The sequence below is a fragment of the Lithobates pipiens genome, unplaced genomic scaffold (assembly GCF_037356315.1).
Source record: "Lithobates pipiens isolate NorthernLeopardFrog02 unplaced genomic scaffold, aLitPip1_a1.2 Scaffold_19, whole genome shotgun sequence".
Classification (NCBI taxonomy): Eukaryota; Metazoa; Chordata; class Amphibia; order Anura; family Ranidae; genus Lithobates; species Lithobates pipiens.
This window is the reverse complement of record NW_027507764.1, coordinates 9474497-9502001: the sequence shown is the minus strand read 5'-3', so window position 1 is coordinate 9502001 and position 27505 is coordinate 9474497. Positions and strand designations below refer to the sequence as shown.

Genomic DNA, 27505 nt, shown 5'->3' with positions numbered 1-27505 from the left:
TCCTGATGCAGGAGGCTTGTGTGCAGAGACAAAGGGGGAGGTAAGATCACATGGCTCTGCAGGGAGTGCTCCCAAATCCAGAATATTGGGGGAAGCCGCACTCTGCGATCAGTAGGTGGGGGTATTGAGGGGCACAGATTGTCTTTGAAAGCTCACATGCTCTATCAATGATGGATGTACTGGGAAATGTTTCCCTGGTTGGGAATAATGAAGTCATGCAAGAACCATGGGGGGGGGGGGTTAATACTACTTTAACCAGTTCCAGTCCAGGCCGATTACGACATTTCTCCCCTACATGTAAAAAACATCATTTATTTATTGTATTTTTGCTTAAAAACTACTTAGAACCCTCAAAATTACACTTTAATGAACTTTAACCACTTTCAGACCGGACCATTTTGCTGGTAAATGACCAGAGGTCTTTTTACACTTTGGCACTGCGCTGCTTTAACTGGTAATTGCGCGGTCATGCAATGTTGTACCCAAACAAAATTTGCGTCCTTTTCTTCCCACAAATAGAGCTTTCTTTTGATGGTATTTGATTGCCTCTGCGATTTTTATTTTTTGCGATATAAACGTAAAAAGACCGCAAATTTTGAAAAAAAATGATATTTTCTACTTTTTGTTATTAGAAAAATCCAATAAACTCAATTTTAGTCATACATTTAGGCCAAAATGTATTCAGCCACATGTCTTTGGTAAAAAAAAAGTCAATAATTGTATATTTATTGGTTTGCGCAAAAGTTGTCACATCTACAAACTAAGGTACGTTTTCTGGAATTTACGCAGCTTTTAGTTTACGACTGCCTATCTCATTTCTTGAGGTGCTAAAATGGCAGGGCAGTACAAAACCCCCCCAAATGACCCCATTTTGGAAAGTAGACCCCCTAAGGAAATTGATAAGAGGCATGTTGAGCCCATTGAATATTTTATTTTTTTGCCTCAAGCGATTGAATAATGACAAAAAAAAAATTTTTTTTTTTTTTTTACACAAAGTTGTCACTAAATGATATATTGCTCACACATGCTATGGGCGTATGTGAAATGACACCCCAAAATAAATTCTGCTGCTTCTCCTGAGTACGGGGATACCACATATGTGGGACTTTTTGGGAGCCTAGCCGCGTACGGGGCCCCGAAAACCAAGCACCGCCTTCAGGCTTTCTAAGGGCGTAAATTTTTGAGTTCACTTCTCACTACCTATTACAGTTTTGAAGGCCATAAAATGCCAAGATGGCACAAAACCCCCACAAATGACCCCATTTTAGAAAGTAGACACCCCAAGCTATTTGCTGAGAGGCATGTTGAGTTCATGGAATATTTTATATTTTGCCACAAGTTGCGGGAAAATTACAAACTTTTTTTTTTTTTTTCACAAAGTTGTCACTAAATGATATATTGCTCACGCATGCCATGGGCATATGTGAAATGACACCCCAAAATAAATTCTGCTGCTTCTCCTGAGTACGGGGATACCACATATGTGGGACTTTTTGGGAGCCTAGCCGCGTACGGGGCCCCTAAATCCAAGCACCGCCTTCAGGCTTTCTAAGGGCGTTACAGTTTTGAAGGCCATAAAATGCCAAGATGGCACAAACCCCCCCCAAATGACCCCATTTTGGAAAGTAGACACCCCTAAATTTAGGGGTACACTAGTGAGACTAGGTAATAAATGGCGGGTGCCCTGAAACTATAAAAAAATAACTAACCAACCAGCGTCACCTGTAACAGTTATATGGTGATCACTGGTGAAAGGGTTAACTAGGGGGCAATCAGGGGGCTTTATGCGGTAGTATATGGGGGTCCCTGGCGCTATAAAAAGCTGCGGCGAACCTAAATACCTACCTGCCTAACTAGCGTCACCTGTGACACTAATACGGCGATCAGAAAAATGATCGCTTATTAGGCTGGGTTCACACTGGAGCGATGCGGAAACGCAGCGAATCCGCGGCGGGTTCCCGCATCGCATGCCTCCCGGCGGCAGTTCACACTGCCCTATGCGAACTGCTGGGAGTGTCAGTGAAATGTTACTGACACCCCCAGATCAGTTCGCATATCGCAGTGCGATCTGCAAACTCGGATCGCATGGTGTGAACAAAAAAAAAAGGGTCCCGTGCGAATTTGCGGCGGGTGCGGCGGGTGTGGCGGGTGCGGCGGGTGCGGCGAATGGCTGAACTCGAATCGCACAGAGATCGGATGTGATTTGCACTGCAGTGCGGTGCGAATCACATCCGTTCTCATAAACCGCTGCAATGTGAACCCAGCCTTAGTGACACTGGCGACGGGGGGTGATCACGGGGTTAAACCTTTATTGGGGGGGTTAGGGGGGTACATTAGAACTAAAGGGGGCTAACTCTAACTGCCCTAACAGTTATTACAGTCACAAATGACACCAATGCAAAAAAAAAAAAAAAAAAAAAAAAAATGACATTGGTGTCACTGTGACTGGGGGGCAGGGGTAATTGGGGGGGTGATCGGGGGGTAAAGGGGGGGTGTGAGTGTGCCTGGCATGTTCTACTGTGTGTGTAGAGTGTTGGTGCAACTCACCGATCCGCTCTCCTCGGTGCCGGAATGAAAAATACCGACACGGAGGAGAGAATACATCACTTCCTCTGCCTGTGTTTACATTACAGGAGAGGAAGTGATGTCACGGGGGATTTCCATTCGTCGAGAGCGATCGCGAGGGGGTGGCCATGAATGAATGGCCGCCCCCTCATCCCGGATCGCTCTCGAAGAAATGCCGACCGCCGCAGGCACCGGGGGGGGGGGGCCCGATCGGGCCCCCCACCCGCGGGCAGGCAGGGACTTATATATACGCCCATATGCCTGCCCGTGCCATTCTGCCGACGTATATCGTCGTGCGGCGGTCGGCAAGTGGTTAAAGGCTTAAAAATGCAATAAGGAGTACCCACCATCTATCCAATCACTCTGTATCCAATCAGGAAAACCCTTGCACAGCACAGTTGATGGTAGATCTAAAGGAGCTTGTACAATCAGATTGTATAGTGCATAGTGAGCTTTACAGACTTCCAGGAACTAGGCTGTTATGTGATCACTCAGCTCCTGCACACTTTGCCAAATGAACAATCAATGCAAGATGAAGGTACAAAACAATTGCTAGCTGTGTATAGAGGGAGAATGGTGCTCACTGATATTGCCTGCATTGGAGAAGCATGAAACGACAGAGGTGGGTGGGGGCAATCTCCTTGAAGGGGAGGGCAGGTGCAGGGAGTATCCTATTCAAGCACCTGTGTCTACAGCACAGTCCTCAAAGTCTATGCCGCTGGTACATCCTCCTTTGGCTGCAATACAGTGTCTTCCTGGACCCACCCTAAGCCCTGCCACACATGTGAGGTATTGTCTTGGCATGAGGATGCAGGAGGCCCCTTGATGCAAACAGGGTGGGCACCCATGTGCAGTATTGGCACTCAGTCCTGATGCAGGAAGCTTGTGTGCAATCTCCTGGAGGGGGGGGGGCAGGTGCAGGGTGTGCGTTAATGAGGTCAGTTGCTGAAATACTTGCTTAGTTCACTAACAGTTTTCAGGACGAAACCAGGACGGGTATCAGGAAGTCATGGGGATGTTTTCTATATGAGACACTGGAGGCTGAGGTAGGGTCTGCCCTGGAATATAGAGAAAGCATTTTCTTTTCTGCAACAGAAGTACATTAATGGACAAATTGTACATAAGGAAAATGGAATTTAAAACGTGAACTTAGCCTATAAGAAACAAGTTGGTATTGAGGGTGGTAAATCACGGGGCATGGTAATACACTGGATACATGACCCACCCAGGTCATACACAGAGGGAGGAGGAGGTAAAGTTTAATGTACAGGTCACATAGAGAGAGAGGGTGGAGAGGAAGGGGTCATTGTACAGATGTGCATGGATAAGGAATGTGAGTGGTCAGCATACAGGTCACTGCAAAGGAAAGTAGAGGCTGAGATATAGGGAAGAGGTAGATGAAAGGGTTAAAAATTATCACACAACTTTATGATCCACAGAATGGTTCCTTCATTATTTCCTCCACCCTCTGCTGGAAGAAGAAGAGGCGGGTTCTGCCAGGGCCATCTTTAATATTGATTGGACCCTGGGCAAAAATTTTCTTGGGCCCCCCCATGCAATTTTGCTCTCCACCTGCTCTGAGACATACAATAAATAGCAGCTAGACTTAAAATCAGTTTACTGTATCAGATCAGGCAGCGATTGTGATTGGTTGCCAGCAGTTATGACATATCATTACTGCTTACTCACTGGTTGCTAGAGGTTACAGCACACATTACGGTTCACTGATTAGTTGCTAGAGGTTACAGCAAAGGATTTCTGCTTGTTAATTGGTTGCTAGAGATCACTGTAAAGTATTACTGCTCACTGATTGGTTGCTAGAGGTTACAGCACATCATCTCCTCAGTGCAGGGGGGCATGATCTACATATGAATGCCACCTTTATTTACATATCAATACCGTCAGCCCCAGCTATTTACTTATGAATGCCGTCGCTATTTACATATGAAAGCCAGTTATTTAAAAGTAAACACAGGGTCTGCAGGTGAGTCATCTGTACACAACAATAAGGCAGAGCTGGGCAACATTAGTACCAGCACTTCACACGTAGATATCGAAACACAAAACTTCAAAGGACAAGGGAATTTAAACTGGGATAGTTGGCAAGTATGAGACAGCTGCTTTGGGCCCCACAACAATGACAGGGCCCAGGGCAGCTGCCCCTTTTGCCCTGCCTTAAAGATGGCCCTGGGTTCTGCAATGTAAACACTACAGTGATTACAGTTGCAATATCTGTGATTGGCAATCCCAGCACTCAGATGGTACAGAGCCGCTCGGATCAGCTCTGTACACTGTGTCTGTAACCAGAGCCATCTGATGATACCTCACTGCCCTTGTAAGCAGGTCCAACCAGAAGTGGGTTTCAACCTACTTGGTAACTGAAAACAGGCCTTCCACCCTGTTCCTCTTGTCAATGTGAACCCCCATTTCTGGATGGAGCACATAAGCGTACAATCTTGTAAGGCCTCATGCACACGAGACGCAGTTAAACGCGCGTTCAGATGCAGTTGGACAGTTTTTTCAACTGCACCTGAACTCATTCAATGTTATCCTATGTGTCCATGCACACAGTCTCGTTTTTTTGCGTTTATATGCAGTTGCGTTTAATCACGTTTTTCCAGAAGCAAAAAAATGCGTTCAGAGACAAAAATTTCTGCGTTTCAGACGCAAAACGGGGCTAAACGCGGCTAAACGCGGCTGAACGCGGCAACCGCGTTTAGCCGCGTTTGCGTTTATATGCGTTTTTAAAGGTGACCTTTTTTTTTACATTAAAAATCTCAAAAATGATTGCAAATGATGAAAAACCATTAGAAAAATATTTTAAACAATTGCAATTGCAAGTGGACAATCCACAACTTGTGGCAAGTGACGTGGCAAGTGGACAATCCACAACTTGTGGCAAGTGACATGGCAGGTGGCAAGTGATGTGGCAAGTGGACAATCCACAACTTGTGGCAAGTGACGTGGCAGGTGAAGTGGCAAGTGACGTGGAAAGTGGACAATAGACAACTTGTGGCAGGTGACGTGGCAAGTGACCTGGCAGGTGACGCGGCAAGTGACTTGGCAGGTGACGTGGCAAGTGGAAAATCAACAACTTGTGGCAGGTGACTGGCATGTGACGTGGCAAGTGGACAATCCATAACTTGTGGCAGGTGACGTGGCAAGTGACGTGGCAAGTGGACAATCCACTTGTGGCAGGTGACGTGGCAGGGGACGTGGCAAGGGACGTGGCAAGTGGACGATCCACAACTTGTGGCAGGTGATGTGGCTGGTGACGTGGCAAGTGGACAATCCACATCTTGTGTCAGGTGACGTGGCAGGTGACGTGGAAAGTGGTGTGGCAAGTGGACAATCCACAACTTGTGGCAGGTGATGTGGCTGGTGACGTGGTAAGTGGACAATCCACAACTTGTGGCAGATGGCATGGCAGGTGACGTGGAAAGTGGACAATCCACATCTTGTGGCAAGTGACGTGGCAAGTGGACAATCCACAACTTGTGGCAGGTTATGTGGCAAGTGATGTGGCAGGTGATGTGACAAGTGGACAATCCACATCTTGTGGCAAGTGACGTGGCAGGTGATGTGGCAAGTGGACAATCCACAACTTGTGGCAGGTGACGTGGCAGGTGATGTGGCAAGTGACGTGGCAGCTGACGTGGCAAGTGGACAATCCAAAACTTGTGGCAGGTGACGTGGCAAGTGACGTGGCAGGTGACGTGGCAAGTGATGTGGCAAGTGGACAATCCACAGCTTGTGGCAAGTGACGTGGCAAGTGGACAATCCACAACTTGTGGCAGGTGATGTGGCAGGTGACGTGGCAAGTGAACAATCCACAACTTGTGGCAGGTGACGTGGCAAGTGACGTGACAGGTGAAGTGGCAAGTGACGCGGCAAGTAGACAATCCACAACTTGTGGCAGGTGATGTGGCAAGTGACGTGGCAGGTGATGTGGCAAGTCACGTGGCAAGTGGACAATCCACAACTTGTGGCAGGTGATGTGGCTGGTGACGTGTCAAGTGGACAATCCACAGCTTGTGGCAGGTGGCATGGCAGATGACGTGGAAAGTGGACAATCCACATCTCGTGGCAAGTGACGTGGCAGCTGACGTGGCAAGTGACATGGCAAGTGGACAATCCAAAACTTGTGGCAGGTGACGTGGCAAGTGACGTGGCAGGTGACGTGGCAAGTGACGTGGCAAGTGGACAATCCACAACTTGTGGCAGGTGACGTGGCAGGTGACGTGGCAAGTGAACAATCCACAACTTGTGGCAGGTGATGTGGCAAGTGACGTGGCAGGTGATGTGGCAAGTGACGCGGCAAGTAGACAATCCACAACTTGTGGCAGGTGATGTGGCTGGTGACGTGGCAAGTGGACAATCCACAGCTTGTGGCAGGTGGCATGGCAGATGACGTGGAAAGTGGACAATCCACATCTCGTGGCAGGTGATGTGGCAAGTGACGTGGCAAGTGGACAATCCACAATTTGTGGCAGGTGACGTGGCAGGTGATGTGGCAAGTGGACAATCCCCAACTTGTGGCAAGTGACGTGGCAAGTGGACAATCCACAACTTGTGGCAGGTGCCGTGGCAAGTGACACGGCAAATGCAAGTGTACAACTGCTCTCTATGCTGCTGCTGCTCACTCTGATCAAAATAGCAGAAATAGTTAAAAAAAATGCTTTGAGAGCTTGGGGAGGGTCTACATGATGTTATCTTTATAAACGCGTCTAAACGCAAACGCGTCTAAACGCGTCTAAACGCGTCTAAACGCGACATGCAAACGCGGCAAAACGCGCGTTTCTAAACGCGCGTTTCAGCTTTTTTTTGACAGAGGTTTCATCTGCGTCTCGTGTGCATGAGGCCTAACACATTTACCCCAGCCAAGCCAGGTTTCAATTTAGAATAGGCAAACATTAACCACTTAAAGCGGAGTTCCACCCAGAAAGGGAACTTCCACTTTTTGGAATCCTCCCCCCCCCCCCTCCAGTGTAACATTTGGCACCTTTCAGGGGGCAAGGAGGGAGCAGATACCTGTCTAATACAGGTAATTGCTCTCACTTCCTGGCATAGATCACTGCGGTGATCGCAATGACCTACGCCACTTCCAGCACCTACTCTGTCCTCCCCTGCTGTATTCTGGGAGACACAGAGGTCCCAGAAAACAGCAGGCACCAAATGAGGACGCGCAGCACGACTCGCGCATGCGCAGTAGGGAACCAGAAAGTGAAGACGTGCAGCTCCACTTCCTGATTCCCTTACCGAGGATGGGGGCGGCAGCAGCCGAGAGCCGACGGACAGTTCGGCTTAGGCTGCCGACATCTCGGGCACCCTGGACAGGTGAGTGTCCATATATTAAAAGTCAGCAGCTGTAGTATTTGTAGCTGCTGGCTTTTAATATATATATATATTTTTTTTTTTTGGTGGGCCTGCGACGCTTTAACTGACAATTGTGCGGTCGTACGACGCTGCACCCAAACAAAATTGTCGTCCTTTTTTTTTCTCCACAAGTAGAGCTTTATTATTAAATTTATTATTTTTTTTACTGCGATTTTTAGCGGGACTGCGACATTGCGGCGGACAGATCGGACACTTTTTTGGGACCATTGACATTTATACAGCGATCAGAGCTATAAATAAGCACTGATTTCAGTATAAATGTCACTGGCCGGGAAGGGTTTAACACTAGGGGGCGATCAAGGATTTAAATGTGTTCCCTAGGGAGGTGTTTCTAACCGTGGGGGGGGAGGGGACTGACTGGGATTAGAGAGAGATCGCTGTTCATAATCAGTAGGAACAGCAGATCTGTCTTTCCTCTGCTGACAGAACGGAGATCTGTCTATTTACATTCTGGAGCGAGCATGTGTGGCCGGCGGGGCGTGATGCGCATCGGCTCCGAAGGGCCCTCCTAGAGCTCTTAAAGCGGCCGACGTATCATGGCGGCGATTAGCCCAGAAGAGCCAACCCGCCGCAGTACAACTGCGGCGACTGGTCCTTTTACTGGTTAAAGAAGACACCAGTCCTGTCTCTTTTTAATGCTTTACGACATAACAGTGGCATATACAAGATCGGTCAATGGTTCCACAGAATCCTTGTCCCGTGCTTATGTTCCCATTTAAAGTAACAGGACCCCATAGGGTAATCCCCTACCACGGAAAACTAACGACTGGCAGAGCGTCATGGCTTTAGGAAAGGACCCAACAACCCCCAAGAGGGCTTACAGACCTCATTGTCTGTTCTTGCTCTAGCCACTCAAAGAACCCCTGATACAACATATACACTATATTGTCAAAAGTATTGGGACACCTGCCTTTAGATGCACATGAACTTTAATGGCATCCCAGTCTTAGTCCGTAGGGTTCAGTACTGAGTTGGCCCGCCCCTTTGCAGCTATAACAGCTTCAACTCTTCTGGGAAGGCCGTCCACAAGGTTTAGGAGGGTGTCTATGGGAATGTTTGACCATTCTTGCACAAGCCCACTTGTGAGGTCAGGCACTGATGTCGTATGAAAAGGTCGGGCTCGCAGTCTCCACTCTAGTTCATCCCATAGGTGTTCTGTCAGGTTGAGGTCAGGACTCTGTACAGGCCAGTCAAGTTCCTCCACCCCAAACTCGCCCATCCATGTCTTTAAGGACCTTACTTTGTGCACTGGTGCGCAGTCATGTTGGAGCAGGAAGGGGACACCCCCAAACTGTTCCCGCAAAGTTGGGAGCGTGAAATTGTCTAAAATGTCTTGGTATGCTGACGTCTTAAGATTTGCCTTCACAGGAACTAAGGGGCCGAGCCCAACCCCTGAAAATCAACCCCAAACCATAATCCCCCCCTCCACCGAAATGATTTGGACCAGTGCACAAAGAAAGGTCCATAAAGACACGGATGAGCGAGTTTGGGGAGAGAAAACTTGACTGGCCTGCACAGAGTCCTTACCGCAAACACCTTTGGGATGATGTAGAGTGGAGACTGTGAGCCAGGCCTTCTCGTCCAACATCAGTGCCTGACCTCACAAATGCGCTTCTGGAAGAATGATCAAACATTCCCATAGACACCCTCCTGAACCTTGTGGACGGCCTTCCCAGAAGAGGTGAAGCTGTTATAGCTGCAAAGGGCGGACCAACTCAATACTGAACCCTACGGACTAAGACTGGGATTCCATTAAAGTTCATGTGCGTGTAAAGGCAGGCGTCCCAATACTTTTGCTAATATAGTGTATATATGTATAGAGTATTCCTAGGAAGAGGTGCCACCTAGTGGCTTCCACCCTCTTACACACTAATACACTTCCTGCCTAAGGGTGATTTCTGAAGTTCCATTTATAAACAGCACTACAGAAAAGGGGACAACAGTATAGAAGTGGTTAAAGAAGTTTGTATTTGTGAAATGTGTGTAACTATGAGGTCATCATATAACATATTGGTGATGGTCATTATTGCTTCTACAACTCTCATTTTACTGACTGATAAATCACCTCTTCCAGCACTTGCGTGCTGCGGCAGTAGGAGGACTCATGCCCCGCATACGCGGTCGGATTTTCCGACAGAAAATGTTCGATGGGAGCCTTCTGTCGGAAATTCCGACCTTGTGTAGGCTCCATCAGACAGTTTCTATCGGAATTTCTGTTGCACAAAATTTGAGATCTGGTTCTCAATTTTTCCGACAACAAAATCCGTTGTCGTAAATTCCGATCGTGTGTACACATTTCCGACGCACAAAGTTCCACGCAGGCTCGGAATCAAGCAGAAGAGCCGCACTGGCTATTGAACTTCATTTTTCTCGGCTCACCGTACGTGTTGTACGTCACCGCGCTCTTGACGTTCGGAAATTTCCGACCAACTTTGTGTGACAGTGTGTATGCAAGACAAGTTTGAGCCGACATCCGTCGGGGGAAAGAAAAACATGGATTTTGTTGTCGGAATGTCCGATCAATGTCTGATTGTGTGTACGTGGCATTACCTTTCTGAGGTCCTGAGAGATCGGAGATGGTGGGAATGGCTGGGGAGCTCCTGAGGACGGGGCGGTCAGCTGGAAAGTGAATGGTAAAAGTTTAGCCCTGGTTATTTTTTTTTGCACCTCCAATTTCATTGCGGTTTGCAACTTAGTCGCAACATAATCGACAACACCTCAGTGAATGGGGCTAATTCCCTTCACTGATGCTCCTCTTCCCCTGAGAACTTCTGTCCTCAGCTCCAGTCCCTAGTAATGTAGTGAATATGCTGGCACTTTCTCTTCTGGCTTTGATGTAGACATACACATTGACAAGAGGGAGGTCACTGGGGAACCCATCAAAATTTTGCACTGGGTCTCCATCACCTGATGAAGATCCCATAAGTCATCTTCTCCCGATCCCATAAGTCATCTTCTCCTGATCCCATAAGTCATCTTCTCCCGATCCCATAAGTCATCTTCTCCTGATCCCATAAGTCATCTTCTCCCGATCCCATAAGTCATCTCCCGATCCTATAAGTCATCTTCTCCCGATCCCATAAGTCATCTTCTCCCTGTCCCATAAGTCATCTTCTCCCGATCCCATAAGTCATCTTCTCCCAATCCCATAAGTCATCTTCTCCCGATCCCATAAGTCATCTTCTCCTGATCCTATAAGTCATCTTCTCCTGATCCCATAAGTCATCTTCTCCCTATCCCATAAGTCATCTTCTCCCGATCCCATAAGTCATCTTCTCCCGATCCCATAAGTCATCTTCTCCCGATCCCATAAGTCATCTTCTCCCTGTCCCATAAGTCATCTTCTCCCGATCCCATAAGTCATCTTCTCCTGATCCCATAAGTCATCTTCTCCCGATCCCATAAGTCATCTTCTCCCTGTCCCATAAGTCATCTTCTCCCGATCCCATAAGTCATCTTCTCCCAATCCCATAAGTCATCTTCTCCCGATCCCATAAGTCATCTTCTCCTGATCCTATAAGTCATCTTCTCCTGATCCCATAAGTCATCTTCTCCCTATCCCATAAGTCATCTTCTCCCGATCCCATAAGTCATCTTCTCCCGATCCCATAAGTCATCTTCTCCCGATCCTATAAGTCATCTTCTCCTGATCCCATAAGTCATCTTCTCCCTATCCCATAAGTCATATTCTCCCGATCCTATAAGTCATCTTCTCCCTATCCCATAAGTCATCTTCTCCCGATCCTATAAGTCATCTCCCGATCCCATAAGTCATCTTCTCCCGATCCCATAAGTCATCTCCCGATCCTATAAGCCATCTTCTCCTGATCCCATAAGTCATCTTCTCCCTATCCCATAAGTCATCTTCTCCCGATCCTATAAGTCATCTCCCAATCCCATAAGTCATCTTCTCCCGATCCCATAATTCATCTCCCGATCCTATAAGTCATCTTCTCCCGATCCCATAAGTCATCTTCTCCCTATCCCATAAGTCATCTTCTCCCTATCCCATAAGTCATCTTCTCCCGATCCTATAAGTCATCTCCCAATCCCATAAGTCATCTTCTCCCGATCCCATAATTCATCTCCCGATCCTATAAGTCATCTTCTCCCGATCCCATAAGTCATCTTCTCCCGATCCCATAAGTCATCTTCTCCCTATCCCATAAGTCATCTCCCTATCCCATAAGTCATCTTCTCCCGATCCCATAAGTCATCTCCCGAACACATAAGTCAACTTCTCCCGATACAAAGTATTACCGCTCTAAGGTAATGACTTCTCCCAAAACAGCTGTCTCCACAATCCCACAGGGTGCTGGCTCTGTTTGCAACAGGAACTGAAGTAGAAAAGATGTAGCTGGATAGCCACACTCCGAATTATTCAACTTTATTTCAAAAATGTAATTAAAATCATAGCATTTAGGCTGGTAAACAGACTAACTGCACAGCCGCTGACATGTTTTACACCGAACACGGTGTTTACCAGCCTAGATGCTATGATTTTAATAACATTTTTGAAATAAAGTTGAATAATTCGGAGTGCGGCTAGTATCCAGCTACATCTTTTCTACTTCATCTTCTCCCGATCCCATAAGTCATCTTCTCCCGATCCCATAAGTCATCTCCCGATCCTATAAGTCACCTTCTCCCGATCCCATAAGTCATCTCCCGATCCCATAAGTCATCTTCTCCCGATACAAAGTATTACCGCTCTAAGGTAATGACTTCTCCCAAAACAGCTGTCTCCACAATCCCACAGGGTGCCGGCTCTGTTTGCAACAGGAACTGAAGTAGAAAAGGTGAAGCTGGATAGCCACACTCCAAATTATTCAACTTTATTTCAAAAATGTAATTAAAATCATAGCATCTAGGTTGGTAAACAGACTAACTGCACAGCCTCTGACATGTTTCACACCGAACACGGTGTTTACCAGCCTAGATGCTATGATTTTAATTACATTTTTGAAATAAAGTTGAATAATTCGGAGTGCGGCTATCCAGCTACATCTTTTCTACTTCATCTTCTCCCGATCCCATAAGTCATCTTCTCCCGATCCCATAAGTCATCTTCTCCCGATCCCATAAGTCATCTTCTCCCAATCCCATAAGTCATCTTCTCCCGATCCCATAAGTCATCTTCTCCCGATCCCATAAGTTATCTTCTCCCGATCCCATAAGTTATCTCCCGATCCTATAAGTCACCTTCTCCCGATCCCATAAGTCATCCTCTCCCGATCCCATAAGTCATCTCCCGATCCCATAAGTCATCTTCTCCCGATACAAAGTATTACCGCTCTAAGGTAATGACTTCCCTCAAAACAGCTGTCTCCACAATCCCACAGGGTGCTGGCTCTGTTTGCAACAGGAACTGAAGTAGAAAAGATGTAGCTGGATAGCCGCACTCCGAATTATTCAACTTTATTTCAAAAATGTAATTAAAATCATAGCATCTAGGCTGGTAAACAGACTAACTGCACAGCCGCTGACATGTTTCACACCGAATACGGTGTTTACCAGCCTAGATGCTATGATTTTAATTACATTTTTGAAATAAAGTTGAATAATTCGGAGTGCGGCTATCCAGCTACATCTTTTCTACTTCATCTTCTCCCGATCCCATAAGTCATCTTCTCCCGATCCCATAAGTCATCTTCTCCCGTTCCCATAAGTTATCTTCTCCCGATCCCATAAGTCCTCTTCTCCCGATCCCATAAGTCATCTCCCGATCCTATAAGTCACCTTCTCCCGATCCCATAAGTCATCTTCTCCCGATCCCATAAGTCATCTTCTCCCGATCCCATAAGTCACCTTCTCCCGATCCCATAAGTCATCTTCTCCCGATACAAAGTATTACCACTCTAAGGTAATGACTTCTCCCAAAACAGCTGTCTCCACAATCCCACAGGGTGCTGGCTCTGTTTGCAACAGGAACTGAAGTAGAAAAGATGTAGCTGGATAGCCACACTCCGAATTATTCAACTTTATTTCAAAAATGTAATTAAAATCATAGCATCTAGGCTGGTAAACAGACTAACTGCACAGCCGCTGACATGTTTCACACCGAACACGGTGTTTACCAGCCTAGATGCTATGATTTTAATTACATTTTTGAAATAAAGTTGAATAATTCGGAGTGCGACTATCCAGCTACTTCTTTTCTACTTCATCTTCTCCCAATCCCATAAGTCATCTTCTCTTGATCCCATAAGTCATCTTCTCCCGATCCCATCAGTCATCTTCTCCCCCGAGAGATCCTTGTCTTCCAGGGTGAAGTGATCCAGCTTGGTGAAGCTTGCGGCGTCAGGTAGCAGATAGACTGGTTTCGTCCTGGCACACGGCCCGGCACACCACGGCAGACGTCTCTATGTAAGAGAATAATCTGGTGTGTGACGGGGAGAGGGAGGAAGATAATTGTACCTATAATTATACCTGCTGCATAGAGTAGCTGCTTGAAAGATAAAGTGAATTTTGACCGTGTTATCCGGCTTCTGGAGACATCAAACTAATTACCCCTCTACAGTGTCGGCCAAGATTCTCCAGCAGTCCAAGAGAAAAGGCTTAAAGTGGAACCACAGGCAACATAAAATACGTACCTGTGCGTGGATGGTGACCTCATACACTTCATCCTCCGAATCCAATTCTACACCCACCCCGAGTCTTTACACCTGGAGCACACTCTCCTGCTGGGCCCTGCACATTTCCTTGGTTCCAAGCCAGGGCTACAAGGTTAGTCCATACATCTGAGGTCCACCAGACATGGGGGCCACCTGGAGCGTGACACAATATGGGGGGGATAAACCCACCACCAGGAGGGGGAACCTCCTTCCAACGAGACACCACCAACTCCTAGGTAGGTCAGGTTTGCACTTTTACTTTAGGACACATTTCCCTGGTATTGGCCGAACATTCTGAACTACTTTAGTAACACCATTTCACTTTTTTAGCTCAGCTGATTGTACCCCAGTACTGAACATTTTTGCTCCCATGAATAGGATTATTGTTCTGTCCTACTAATATGTATTTTTTAGTAGCTCAAATGATAGATTAGGTGACACTATAATATCCGGAACCTATTTAAATGAAAATAACAGCAACAGGATGATTGGGATTATGTATATGATCTTATCTTTACTAGACCTTTAAGAAAATTGGTGGTCCTTAGAAATGCCCTGAAGAAGCCAATGTTGGCGAAACATGTTGGGATATAAGATCAAGTATTGATCACTTTATATAGTTGGACACCAGTGGCCATTAATGTAGGGTTGCCACCTGTCTGGGATTCACCCAGACAGTTCAAGTTTGGAATCATGCGTCCAGGTTTCAGACCGCCTGAAACCCGGACACGTTATTCAGACCAGACTATGGCTTCCCAGCAGGGTTGATGGCTGCAGGTGTCTAAACCAAGTGTCTGTTACACTCTCTTTCATGCTGCCCAAAGCTAGTGCTAACAGTTCCCCACCGACCCACGCACACACACACTCAGACAGGAGAGGAGAGAGTGCTAATCTGATCCTCTTCCTCCTGCCCTTACCCCTCTGTGTCTGCCCACACTCCTCAGAAAAGGAAAGTGGGGGCTGGAAATTTGAAGTCCAGCAGCCTCAGATACATCTGGATGAGAGGTGCTGACTGAAAAGGGGTGAGTGAGCTCACCATCCATCCCTGTCTGTGACTGAAGTCTCCCCTCTTCTCTCTCCTGCCTCTGAGTGAGTACACTAAGGTAAATCTGGGTTCTCAGAACACCCCTTACATCAGAGTTCCCCTTTACACCAAAGGGCATAGTGTTCCCCCTTAAATCAGAGTCCTCTCTGTACATCAGAGTTCTCAGTGTTTCTCCTTTAAATCAGGGTTCCCAGAGCATCCCTAATGTTCAAGTCCCCAGAGTTCTCCCTTACATCAGAGTCTGCAGAGTCCCCCCTTACAGTGAAAGGGACCGCTACGAGTTCAGACGTAAATGTGTAAAAGGGGAACTCTACAGATTCAGATGTAAAAGGGGAACTCTGTGGACTCTGATGCAAAGGGGAACTCTTATGATTAACTTCATTTGATTAGAAATGTTATTTAATTGAAAAAGATATGTATAGTTTATTCATACTATATTGTGGCGCAAACAAATGCTAATGCACCATCCACATAAATAACATACCCCCCCCAGATAAATGTGAAGATACGTTTCTGTAGCATAGGTAGTTCATAAGGAGTTCCTAAAAATCCCATAGGAAGGGTGTTGCTCTTCAGTAGGCAGTTCCACCTAAAACAGGAACAAATCTCAGAAATTACAAAAAAGGAACACAAGGGGGGCGCCAGCTAAGTGCAGCATCAATGGGTTTATTCATGACTAAAAAACCAAATGCAAACTCCCAGAAATATAAAATCAAAGAGCTCACCTGCTGACTAGAGTTGCCAACTTTTGTTCAAGTCAAACCCGAACACTTTAGTGGAGCACGCCAATTTTTCTTTTTTATAGTATAAACTATACATATATTTTGCTATTAAATTACATTTCTAATCATATGAAGTTAATAACAAGAGTCCCCCCTTTTTACATCTGAACTTGCTGAGTTCCCTTTCACTGTAAGGGGGGACTCTGCAGACTCTGATGTCAGGGAGAACTCTGGGTACTCTAACATAAGGGATGCTCTGGGAACCCTGATGTAAGGGGGAACACTGAGAACTCTGATGTACGGAGAGGACTCTAATGTAAGGGGGAACACTGTGGCCTCCGGTTTAAAGGGGAAATCTGATGTAAGGGGTGCTCTGAAAACCCTGATTTACCTTAGTGTACTCACTCAGAGGCAGGAGAGAGGAGGGGGGAGACTTCAGTCACAGACAGGGATGGATGGTGAGCTCACTCACCCCTTGGCAGTCAGCATCTCTCATCCAGATGTATCTGAGTCTGCTGAATTCAAATTTTTCCGGCCCCAACTTTCCTTTTCTGAGGCACAGCACCGGGGATTGGAGTGTGGGCAGACACAGAGGGGTAGGGGTGGGGGAAGAGGTGCTGATCGAGCCCTCACTCCTCTCCCATCTGTGTGTGTGTTTTGGGGGGGGGGGGGGGGGGTTAGTGCTGACTTTGAGCAGTGTGAAAGAATGTAACAGACACTTTCAGCTTAGACAACTGCAGCCAGCAACCCTGCTGGGAAGCCATAGTCCAGTCTAAATAATGTGTCCGGGTTTCAAGCAGTCTGAAACCCGGACGCATGATTCCAAACCCGAACTGTCCAGGTGAATCCTGGACAGGTGGCAACCCTACTGCTGACCTGGTTACATCCACCGGCAGCTTAACTCTTTAACCGCTTCCCGACCGCTGCACGCCGATATACCTCAGCAGAATGGCACAGGTAGGCAAAAGGGTGTACGGGTCCCCGGGCGAACGTCCCCTTTAAGATGCGGCATTGTGGGCGTGCGCGCTTGCAGTGTGCTCCGTGACCGTGACTTGATGTCCGCCGGATGCCAGCGATTGTGTCACGGAGCGGTAGAACGGGGAGATGCCCTGTGACACGACAGTGATCTACTGCTCCCTGTCATCGGGAGCAGTGATCGCTGTCATGTCAGTGGTAGCCCCCCCCCACAGTTAGAATCACTCCCTAGGACACACTTAACCCCTTGATCGCCCCCTAGTGGTTAACCCCTTCCCTATCATTGTCATTTTCACAGTATACAACACTGATCGCTGTATAAATGACAATGGTCCCAAAATAGTGTCGAAAGTGTGTCGCAGTCCCGATACAAATCGCAGATTGCCGCCATTACTAGTAAAAAAATAAAAATTAATAATAAAAATGCCATAAAGCTATCCCCTATTTTGTGAACGCTATAAATTTTGTGCAAACCAATCAATAATCGCGTATTGCTTTTTTTTTTTTAACCAAAAATATGTAGAAGAATACGTATCGGCCTAAATTGAGAAAGAAATTATTTATTTTTATATATTTTTGGGGGATATTTATTATAGCATAAAGTAAAAAATAATGCGTTTTTTTTTTTTTCAAAATTGTCGCTCTTTTTTTGTTTATAGCACAAAAAAAAAAAACCGCAGAGGTGATCAAATACCCCCAAAAGAAAGCTCTATATGTAGGGAAAAAAGGACGTCAATTTTGTTTGGGAGCCACGTCGCACGACCGCTCAATTGTCAGTTAATGCGACGCAGTGCCGAAAAGCAAAAAGTGCTCTGGTCAGGAAGGGGGGTAAATCCTTCCGGGCTGAAGTGGTTAATAAGACACAAAAATGACAATGCTCCGTCTGATTTAGGGCTCGTTCAGGCATGTGGCAGCGCTCTGAAAAGTGATCTGCGAGTCCATGTTTTTCTAAGTGTGGCTGATAGGAGGCTGGGAGGCAATAGCCCACCCCACCCCCACTTCCGGTTTAACCCTCAAAAGGCTGAACCACCGTGCCGCAATTGCACTTGAGCGGCTGGCATTGGGCAGTGATACTGATCGCCGAACATGACGGGTTTTTTTTTATTTTTTTACTGCGGCACGTGAACATTGCTGGGCGGCTGCACGTCCTTGTTTAGGAGGGCGGTAAAACTGTGGCTCAACTACCAGCTTTTATCGCCCTCTGGCTGTCTGTGTGAATGAACACCTTAAGCAGGTAAAGTATCATAAAAAAAGCAACTGTCTAGAGATGAGTGATCAATTGATTGGCTAATTGATTGATTGGTACATCGGATATTTTCAAGGCTTCCCAATCCAGACGCAGTGTTATCCTAATGGGCTGGAATTATATTTACAAAGTAGGCCCCTGGAGGGGGGGGGGGGGGGGTTGTGCAATAGGTTTATTTCCTGGGTTTACCAGCTCCATCTAGTGGCCATATTGCGGTATTTTCCTGTAAATACCTCAATTAGGAAAAATACTGCATTATTGCCACCGGATGGCGCTGACAATCCTAGCATGTAAACCTAAATTACGGTGAAGGTTCGTGCAAATGATCGACACGACGGCACAGCGAATGTTTTATAAATAGACCGCTATAAGTCACCGACTTTATTGTGACCTCAACTGACTGATCTGCTTTCCTTTAATCTCTGCACAGCGAGCTCCCTTCAATGTTATGTCTGCAAAGATCAAACCGAGAAGATGAACTGCTGGGGGCTGAAGAACTGTCTGCCGGGACAGAACGCCTGTTATAGCACCCGGTACCAACGAGAGTCTGGTGAGTGTACGACAGTGCGATCACATGCTGTACGACTGTATGTCTGCGGACCAGGGCCAGCATAAGGGGTGGGGGGGGGGGGCGGCTGCCCTGCATAAGGGGTGGGGGGGGCGGTAGGGGAGGCGTGGCTGCCCTGGGCACCATGGTACAATGTGTGGTGGGGGCACCACAAGGAGATTGGGGGGGGGATTTGTGTTGGAAGGGGGAATTAGGGGGGGTGACAGAGGGTATTGTTCTAAGAGGGGAAATGGGGGGGTGCTAAGAGTGGTGATCAAGGGGGATTTGTGGGGGGATGGGGGAAGAATATTTGTGCTGGGAGGGAGAGGGTGGGGGGGAAGAAGATTTGTGCTGGGAGGGGGAGGGTGGGGGGGAAGAAGATTTGTGCTGGGGGAAGAAGGTTTGTGCTGGGAGGGGGGATAGGGGGAAGAAGATTTGTGCTGGGAGGGAGGTATTTTAAGGAGGGAAGGATAAGATATGTACTAAGAGGGGTAATTTCAGGGGTTGAGGATTTGAGCTTTTTTTTTTTTTTTCAGTACGGCAACTTGATAACCTTTATTTTATATAAACACCCAATCACAATGGAGGTCAGCCCTGGGGGGGGGGCCCTATGGGACTTGTGCGTACAGCGGGTGTGCCTGCATCAGGACTGAGGGGCACTTGAGAGGAGTACTGAGGCAGGGGGCGCTGTGACGTTTTCAGGAAGCTATGTACAAGCCCCTCCCACTAGCCACAATCTGCCTGCATTGCATAGAGAAGCATGTAAAATAAGGCATGTGATGACCATGGAAAGGTTTTATGTAAAACTGTCATGGGCTATGTAGCCACGCCTACTCTGTGCCAGGGCACGCGCCCGCATGCATTACATCATCCTTTCTCCAGGCTGTCCCTCGTTATGAAAGTCTAAAGCTGGGAGGTGCGCTATATTGTCCCAATAAGAGGTTGTCACCGGGACAGGAAGTGATGGGGATTTCTCAACGATGGGGACAGAGACAGCAACAAAAGCAAATGCATTTCGTGGAGTGCGTCTGTGAGGTTTTTGTTTTGCTCTCTGTGTCTTCCAGTCCTGTCTGTCTGTGACATCCACACTTTCACACTTCCTGTCCCGGAGTCACCAGGACAGGAAGTGTCCAGGGAGGGCAACGATATAGAAGTTACTGGATTAGAAATTGGTTTCATTCTTTTGGTGTGAAGATAAATCTATACTTAGGGAAGGATGCCACCTGAGGTGGCCATTTTTGTCCTCATCATTACCCCCCCCCCCCCCCCCCTTTGGTTGGTTACTAAGGTACCAGGGCAGTGTCATTGGTTGCTTGGATGCAGGGCGGCCATTTGGATTTTACAGGCCATGCGGCATGGATGGGAACGGCTGGTTAACTTTTCACATTAACGGTCTGGTCATTGTTTTCTAGGATCACCCGGCAACCAATCACCTACTGTGTGATGTAAAAAATTAACTCCAGCGGCTCCCGCCCCCATCCAGCCCTGTGATACCACTGCTTGCCCCTCTCCAATGAAGAGAACATCGGTGAACATGTCCGTGGGCCGGGTGCCTGTGAACTAATCACGGGCACTGATGGGACGTACATCTAGTGTTGGCGGGCTGGATGCGGGTTGCTGACCCCCGGTGTAGGCGGTTGCCTGTACCATAACAAACAATGACACTGTGCAGCGGGGGCTGCTTGCGTCCTAGCAACAGAGAGTACTGGGCGGCAGGGGCTGCCTGCATCCTAACATCGAAGTCATTGGTTGCTAGGACACTGGGGGCTAGGCCAGGATGCTGTGCAACAGGGGGTGCCTTCATCCTAGCAAAAGAGTCATGCAGGAACACTGGCGCCCAGGCTACTCAATGTCAGGGGTTGCTAAGACACAGAGAACTTTGATCCTTGCCAGCAGATCTCTAGATTGTCCACTTCCTGTGGAACAGTGAAAGCCAGGAGTGTGCCACCAATAAGACAAAATGAGGTGACCCCCTCAGGTGGCCCTTGTTGGGGTCAGCAACTGTGCTGGAGTCTCCATAACGTTCACTACATCCTCGCTGTAGCTCAGTAACGTTGCCCTGTATACACAGGGCAGCATTACCAGCCTGGTTACCAAGATGCCGATGGTTGGGTTGTATAGCCCAGCTGCTTGTGTCCTAGCAACCCATGCTACACAAGCCACACAGCGACATTAGTTGCTAGGGCGCTGGCAGCTGGGCCACAGCTTCATTGGTTGTCATGCCAGCATCAAAGCAACCAAAGGAGAGGGGGGAAAAATAAGGGGCAGCATGAGGGGGTTTAGGTTAGGGTGGTGGCAACCTAACGGGGTGGAAAAAAATGAATTTAGGCACGCTCCTGGTGGCAGCACGGTTCGCTCTGCAGTGCAATCACATAAAGCGCAGTCACCATGTAGATGGGGTTGGATAAAATGGTTATGGAGCTTTAGAAGGGCTTTACGAAGGACAGAAACTAATTAAGGACCAAGTCAATTTAACACTTTTTAAAGCAATTACGGCAAATGTTTTTTGTTTTGTTTTTCTCATGCATTATTCATTTGCATTATGTAAAGGTTTTTGAGATCTGCGCTTTGTGTTTGTTGTGGCAGCTCAAATGTAATTTTCTCCCGCTTGTTTTGTAGATGGAAAGGATGTGTTTACAAGAGACTGCATCCAGGGCTGCCTAGAGAGCAACTCGCAAGCCCAAGGCTTGAAACATGTCACATTGTGCTGCGTCAACAACTTATGCAACGCTCTGGAAGAATTGCCAGGTTTTGCTGGCAATACTAACAATGGCTTTGTCACTAGTTCGGCCAGTGGTACGGCCGGTGGTTCAGCCAGTGGTACGGCCGGCGGTTCAGCCAGTGGTACGGCCGGCGGTTCAGCCAATGGTTTGTCTGGTGGTTCAGCCAGTGGTTTGGCTGCCGGTTCAGCCAACGGTTTAGCCGGCGGCTCAGCCATTGGTTCACCCAGCGGTTCAGTCAGCAGTCCAGCTAACGGCTCTGTCGTCAACTCCACTAGTCACTCAACTATCTACTCATCCACCAGTTCTTCTGGAAACTATTCCAGCAATTACTCCTCCAGCTCCAGTAATTCGGCAGCCAGCGGTACTGTTCTTGGCAATTTAGCCACTAACCTAATGAATAATTCTTCTGCTAACCAAACCAGTCATACCACCACCAATAACATCAATGTTTCTAACTCTGGTTCCTCCAACATTGTTCACAGCTCTGGCACATCCGGATCCTCTGCTGGTTCCCCCAACATTGTCTATAGCTCTGGCACATCCGGATCCTCTGCTGGTTCCCCCAACATTGTCTATAGCTCTGGCACATCTGGATCATCTGCAGGTCCCCCCAACAATGTCTATAGCTCTGGCACATCTGGATCCTCTGTTGGTTCCTCCAATATTATTTATAATTCTGGCACACCTGGGTCCTCCAATGTTGTTTATAACCCTGGCACATCTGGATTCCCTGCTGGTTCCTCCAATGTAAATTATAACTCTGGCACATGGGGGTCCTCTGGTTCCTCTAATGTTTACAACTCTGACACACCAGGCTCCTCTAAGGGTGTGTATAATTCTGGCACATTTGGATCCTCTTCCGGTTCCTCCAATGTCATTTATAACTCTGGCAGACCTGGTTTCTATGGCGCCTCTAATGTTGGTTATAGACCTGGCACACTTGGGTCTTCTTCTGGTTCTTCCAATGTTGCTTATAACCCTGGCACATTTGGGTCTTCTGCTGGTTCCTCCAATGTTGCTTACAACCCTGTCAAATCTGGATCTTCTGCTGGTTCCTCCAACTTCATGTATAATTCTGGCCCATCTGGTTCCTCCAATGTTGCTTATAACCCTGTCAAATCTGGGTCTTCTGCTGGTTCCTCCAACTTCATGTATAATTCTGGCCCATCTGGTTCCTCCAATGTTGCTTATAACCCTGGCACATCTGGGTCCTCTGCTGGTTCCTCCAACTTCATGTATAATTCTGGCCCATCTGGTTCCTCCAATGTTGCTTATAACCGTGGCACATCTGGGTCCTCTTCCTCTGATGGCTCCAACCCACATATGAGTGGCTCCTTCTACAATACTTTCTTAGCCAAGGTTCCTTCCAGTAATTCTGATATCAAGTCAACGAAATCATAAGCTCTGAAATTGGTCCACAGTACAAAAATGTATCATAAACTGACAGGTCCAGTAAAACTTCGGACAACTTACTAATCCTGCTACCTACCTATTCAAGTTTTTTCTCAGTTGATGACCACCTAAAAACTATTGTATAGAGATATTGCCTGATAAACACCAGCAGCCATTGTGCTTTTGTTTGACTGGTCCCATTACAAGGTTCTCCCTGCTGGATGATTTATTTATATCTTATTATCCAGTATGCAATGTTACCCCCAAAGGTGGGAGGGGACACCCAAAAATCCAAAGGAGGGATTAAGAGAGCCAGGAAATACTCCAGAGAGGTTCTGCTTTTGCAGCTCCCAAATGCTGTGATAGGTTAGTGCATGGCTCAGCCCACCAACCTCCAACTTTAAACTGTATCTAAGGCCAACTGTTTTTATTTTGGATGACATGCTGGGTGATTCACAGTTTGCCCTGATGACCATTGCTTGGGATGGAATATGAGAAATAAATCTTAAATTTTAAGTTGCCATAGAAAATGGAATGGAAAATCTTCAGATGGAGACACTTTTTCTTCTGGTGACAACTGCATAAGATATTTCCTTTACCTTGGGGAGATCTCATCTCACTTCTTTTTAAGTCTTGAGACAGAACGTAAAGGATCATTTCTTTAATGGAAAACATTTTGGCTTTAGTTACACGTTGACCAAAATATGCCCTTTGGTTGGACTGGCCCCTGTAAAAAGCTTGGGTGGACTGGCCCCTATAAAAAGGCTTGGGTAGACTGGCTCCTGTAAAAGGCTTGGGTGGACTGGCTCCTGTAAAAGGCTTGGGTAGACTGGCTCCTGTAAAAGGCTTGGGTGGACTGGCTCCTGTAAAAGGCTTGGGTGGACTGGCTCCTGTAAAAGGCTTGGGTGGACTGGCTCCTGTAAAAGGCTTGGGTGGACTGGCTCCTGTAAAAGGCTTGGGTGGACTGGCTCCTGTAAAAGGCTTGAGTAGACTGGCTCCTGTAAAAGGCTTGGGTGGACTGGCCCCTATAAAAGGCTTGGGTGGACTGGCCCCTATAAAAGGCTTGGTTAGACTGGCTCCTGTAAAAGGCTTGGGTGGACTGGTCCCTATAAAAGGCTTGGTTAGACTGGCTCCTGTAAAAGGCTTTGGTGGACTGGCCCCTATAAAAGGCTTGGGTGGACTGGCTCCTGTATAAGGCTTGGGTGGACTGGCTCCTGTATAAAGCTTGGGTGGACTGGCTCCTGTATAAGGCTTGGGTGAACAGGTCTCCTTTCCTGTGCCTGTTTGATAGGGACCTATGTTGATAAAGTGCAATAGCCAAAAACCAATGAGATTTCAATTTACTAGAGTCAGACCAGTGAGCGGATGAGGTTATTGGTTACCATGGTTGGTAATTGCACTTTGTACATTGCTGCCGGACTTTGTAATGCCCAATAGCCGGCATTAATAAGGCGATGAAAAGTTCAGTAACAGTGTGCAAAGTGCAGTAACCCATAACAACCAATCAGAAGTGATTTTATTTCCAATCTGACCACATATAACTAAAATCTGATTGGCTAATAAGGTGATGCTTGGCTTAGTAAAACCCCGTTGTGTCTAGGTGGTTGATTATTTCAGTCTTGATTTTCTGTCTCAGTCTTCTTTGCATCAACTCAACTCCAATTATTAAGCCAAAGGAATTAGAGTAAATTTCAGTGTGGACCAGAAACGTACTTTACATAAGGACTTTTATTAAGATTTTGGTCTCCTCCATCGCATGTCTACAGAACAATGACCCAATGGATACACAAAGTTCTTCTTTTAGCACGGAGGGAAATAATGACTCGATGGTTGTCAACCAAACCCCTTCTATGAAGGATCCCATATTGACCATCCAAATTCTAACGTGGAAGGAACCTCTCAAAACACACCTAGAGGGGGACAAACCTGTTGAAAATCTTTTTTTGTCCAACTGGAAACCATATACCATATATTACACATATATAATGGGCATGAAATTGTTAGTACAGTCCAACCTTTTGGAGGAAACCCTAGGTGGCACACTGGGACATCTGCAACTACCCACCACTCCTGAAAAATGGCCTGGAATCTAGACTGCAGAGTTAGTTATGTTTATGAATTGAGTAATATTTGTAATGTCTTATTGAAATCAAGATGTAATGTTCTCCTGCCATGTGCCTCTCGGGATGTTTAAATGTCATGCATTATAACACAGAGCACTGGATTACCCTTTTATTGTGTAAAAAAAATAAAAAAAAATATTTAATAAAAAAGAAGTACAATTTCTGTTGCTTACACCAAAGACCACAGCTAAGTCTGATCCATTGTAAAGAGGACCTTTCATAACTTCTGTCACCTGGCACCCAGCTGAAGGCCACCATTGATGTACTCCTGGTAGTTTCCACCATTGCTTCTGGAAGTCGAAACTTGGCAGCCTCCAGCACTGATGGAGTCTCACCAAAAGTCATCCAGGTTCTCTTTTAGTACTTTTTAACCTCTAAAGGAGAATCCGTGATTAAAAAGGATCTTGGGGTGTTTGTAGATCTCAGACTTAGCAATGGAATGCAATGCAAAGCCACAGCTAACACAGCCAGCAGACTACTCTCATGCAGTAAGATAGCAGTCTAGTGTCATGCAGTCTACTCTCATGCAGTAAGATAGCAGTCTAGTCTCATGCAGTAAGATAGCAGTCTAGTCTCATGCAGTAAGATAGCAGTCTAGTCTCATGCAGTCTACTCTCATGCAGTAAGATAGCAGTCTAGTCTCATGCAGTCTACTCTCATGCAGTAAGATAGCAGTCTAGTCTCATGCAGTCTACTCTCATGCAGTAAGATAGCAGTCTAGTCTCATGCAGTCTACTCTCATGCAGTAAGATAGCAGTCTAGTCTCATGCAGTCTACTCTCATGCAGCAAGCCAGCATACTACTCATGCAGACTACTCTCATGCAGTAAGATAGCAGTCTAGTCTCATGCAGTCTACTCTCATGCAGTAAGATAGCAGTCTAGTCTCATGCAGTCTACTCTCATGCAGTAAGATAGCAGTCTAGTCTCATGCAGTCTACTCTCATGCAGCAAGCCAGCATACTACTCATGCAGACTACTCTCATGCAGTAAGATAGCAGTCTAGTCTCATGCAGTCTACTCTCATGCAGTAAGATAGCAGTCTAGTCTCATGCAGTCTACTCTCATGCAGCAAGCCAGCATACTACTCATGCAGACTGCTCTCATGCAGTAAGATAGCAGTCTAGTCTCATGCAGTCTACTCTCATGCAGTAAGATAGCAGTCTAGTCTCATGCAGTCTACTCTCATGCAGTAAGATAGCAGTCTAGTCTCATGCAGTAAGATAGCAGTCTAGTCTCATGCAGACTACTCTCATGCAGTAAGATAGCAGTCTATGAAAACAAAATGGGAAATAGGGACATGAGGGGCAATTGGGACTTTATATGAAACAACACACTACGGCATAATGAGTCATTGACATAGGGTAAAAGAAGGATAAACATTTATTTTTCAGCACCCTATGGGAGCATAGTGCATTTGATGATACAAACATTATAATTCATACATATATAATACAGTAGGACATAATATAGTTATATCACATTAATAGTAGCATAATAAATAATGTAGCACCTAATCATTAATATTAATACACACGGCCCCAACCATTAAATAGATAAATAAAACCAAAATGGGGTTAATAACTCCAATAATAGACGCCATGATAAATATAATAGTGCTGTGGCATGGCAGCAAGTAAATAGGCTTGCGTATAGGCTCGACGCGTTTCGTGGAAGGTGGTCCACTCATCAGGAGCTGTTTATTGGAAGTGCCTAAAATGTAACATAATATAAATTAGTAATTAATGATAATTAATTACACCGGGAAGAGGAGGAACAAAAACCTTTGTCCAAGCACTCTTACCCTTAATAGGTAATATGATGGTATTGAGGCATAAACAATTTCTGTTCATTGGTTGGGAAACAACCATGGGGAGGATTTTTTCAAGATAGCAGTCTAGTCTCATGCAGTCTACTCTCATGCAGCAAGCCAGCATACTACTCATGCAGACTACTCTCATGCAGTAAGATAGCAGTCTAGTCTCATGCAGACTACTCTCATGCAGTAAGCCAGCAGACTACTCTCATGCAGTAAGCCAGCAGACTACTCTCATGCAGTAAGCTGGCATACTACAAAGCCTATAGAGATCAGATAGTGCTTATTGGAGCACTGACCCCCAGGGACATCTGCCATCCTAGAGGAACGTCATCAGGGGCT

At 46.6% G+C, this 27505-nt stretch overlaps 1 protein-coding gene across 1 annotated transcript in view; it reads left to right on the top strand.

The window, feature by feature from the left end:
- The window catches only part of LOC143995799 (uncharacterized), a 33572-nt gene extending 8104 nt beyond the window's left edge, over positions 1-25468 (top strand). The window contains exons 2-3 of the mRNA XM_077490511.1: positions 18995-19114; positions 21731-25468. Coding sequence (XP_077346637.1) covers positions 18995-19114; positions 21731-23235 — 1625 coding nt within the window. The 3' untranslated portion in view covers positions 23236-25468. The remainder of the gene's footprint in view (positions 1-18994; positions 19115-21730) is intronic.
- Positions 25469-27505: the final 2037 nt, after the last annotated feature.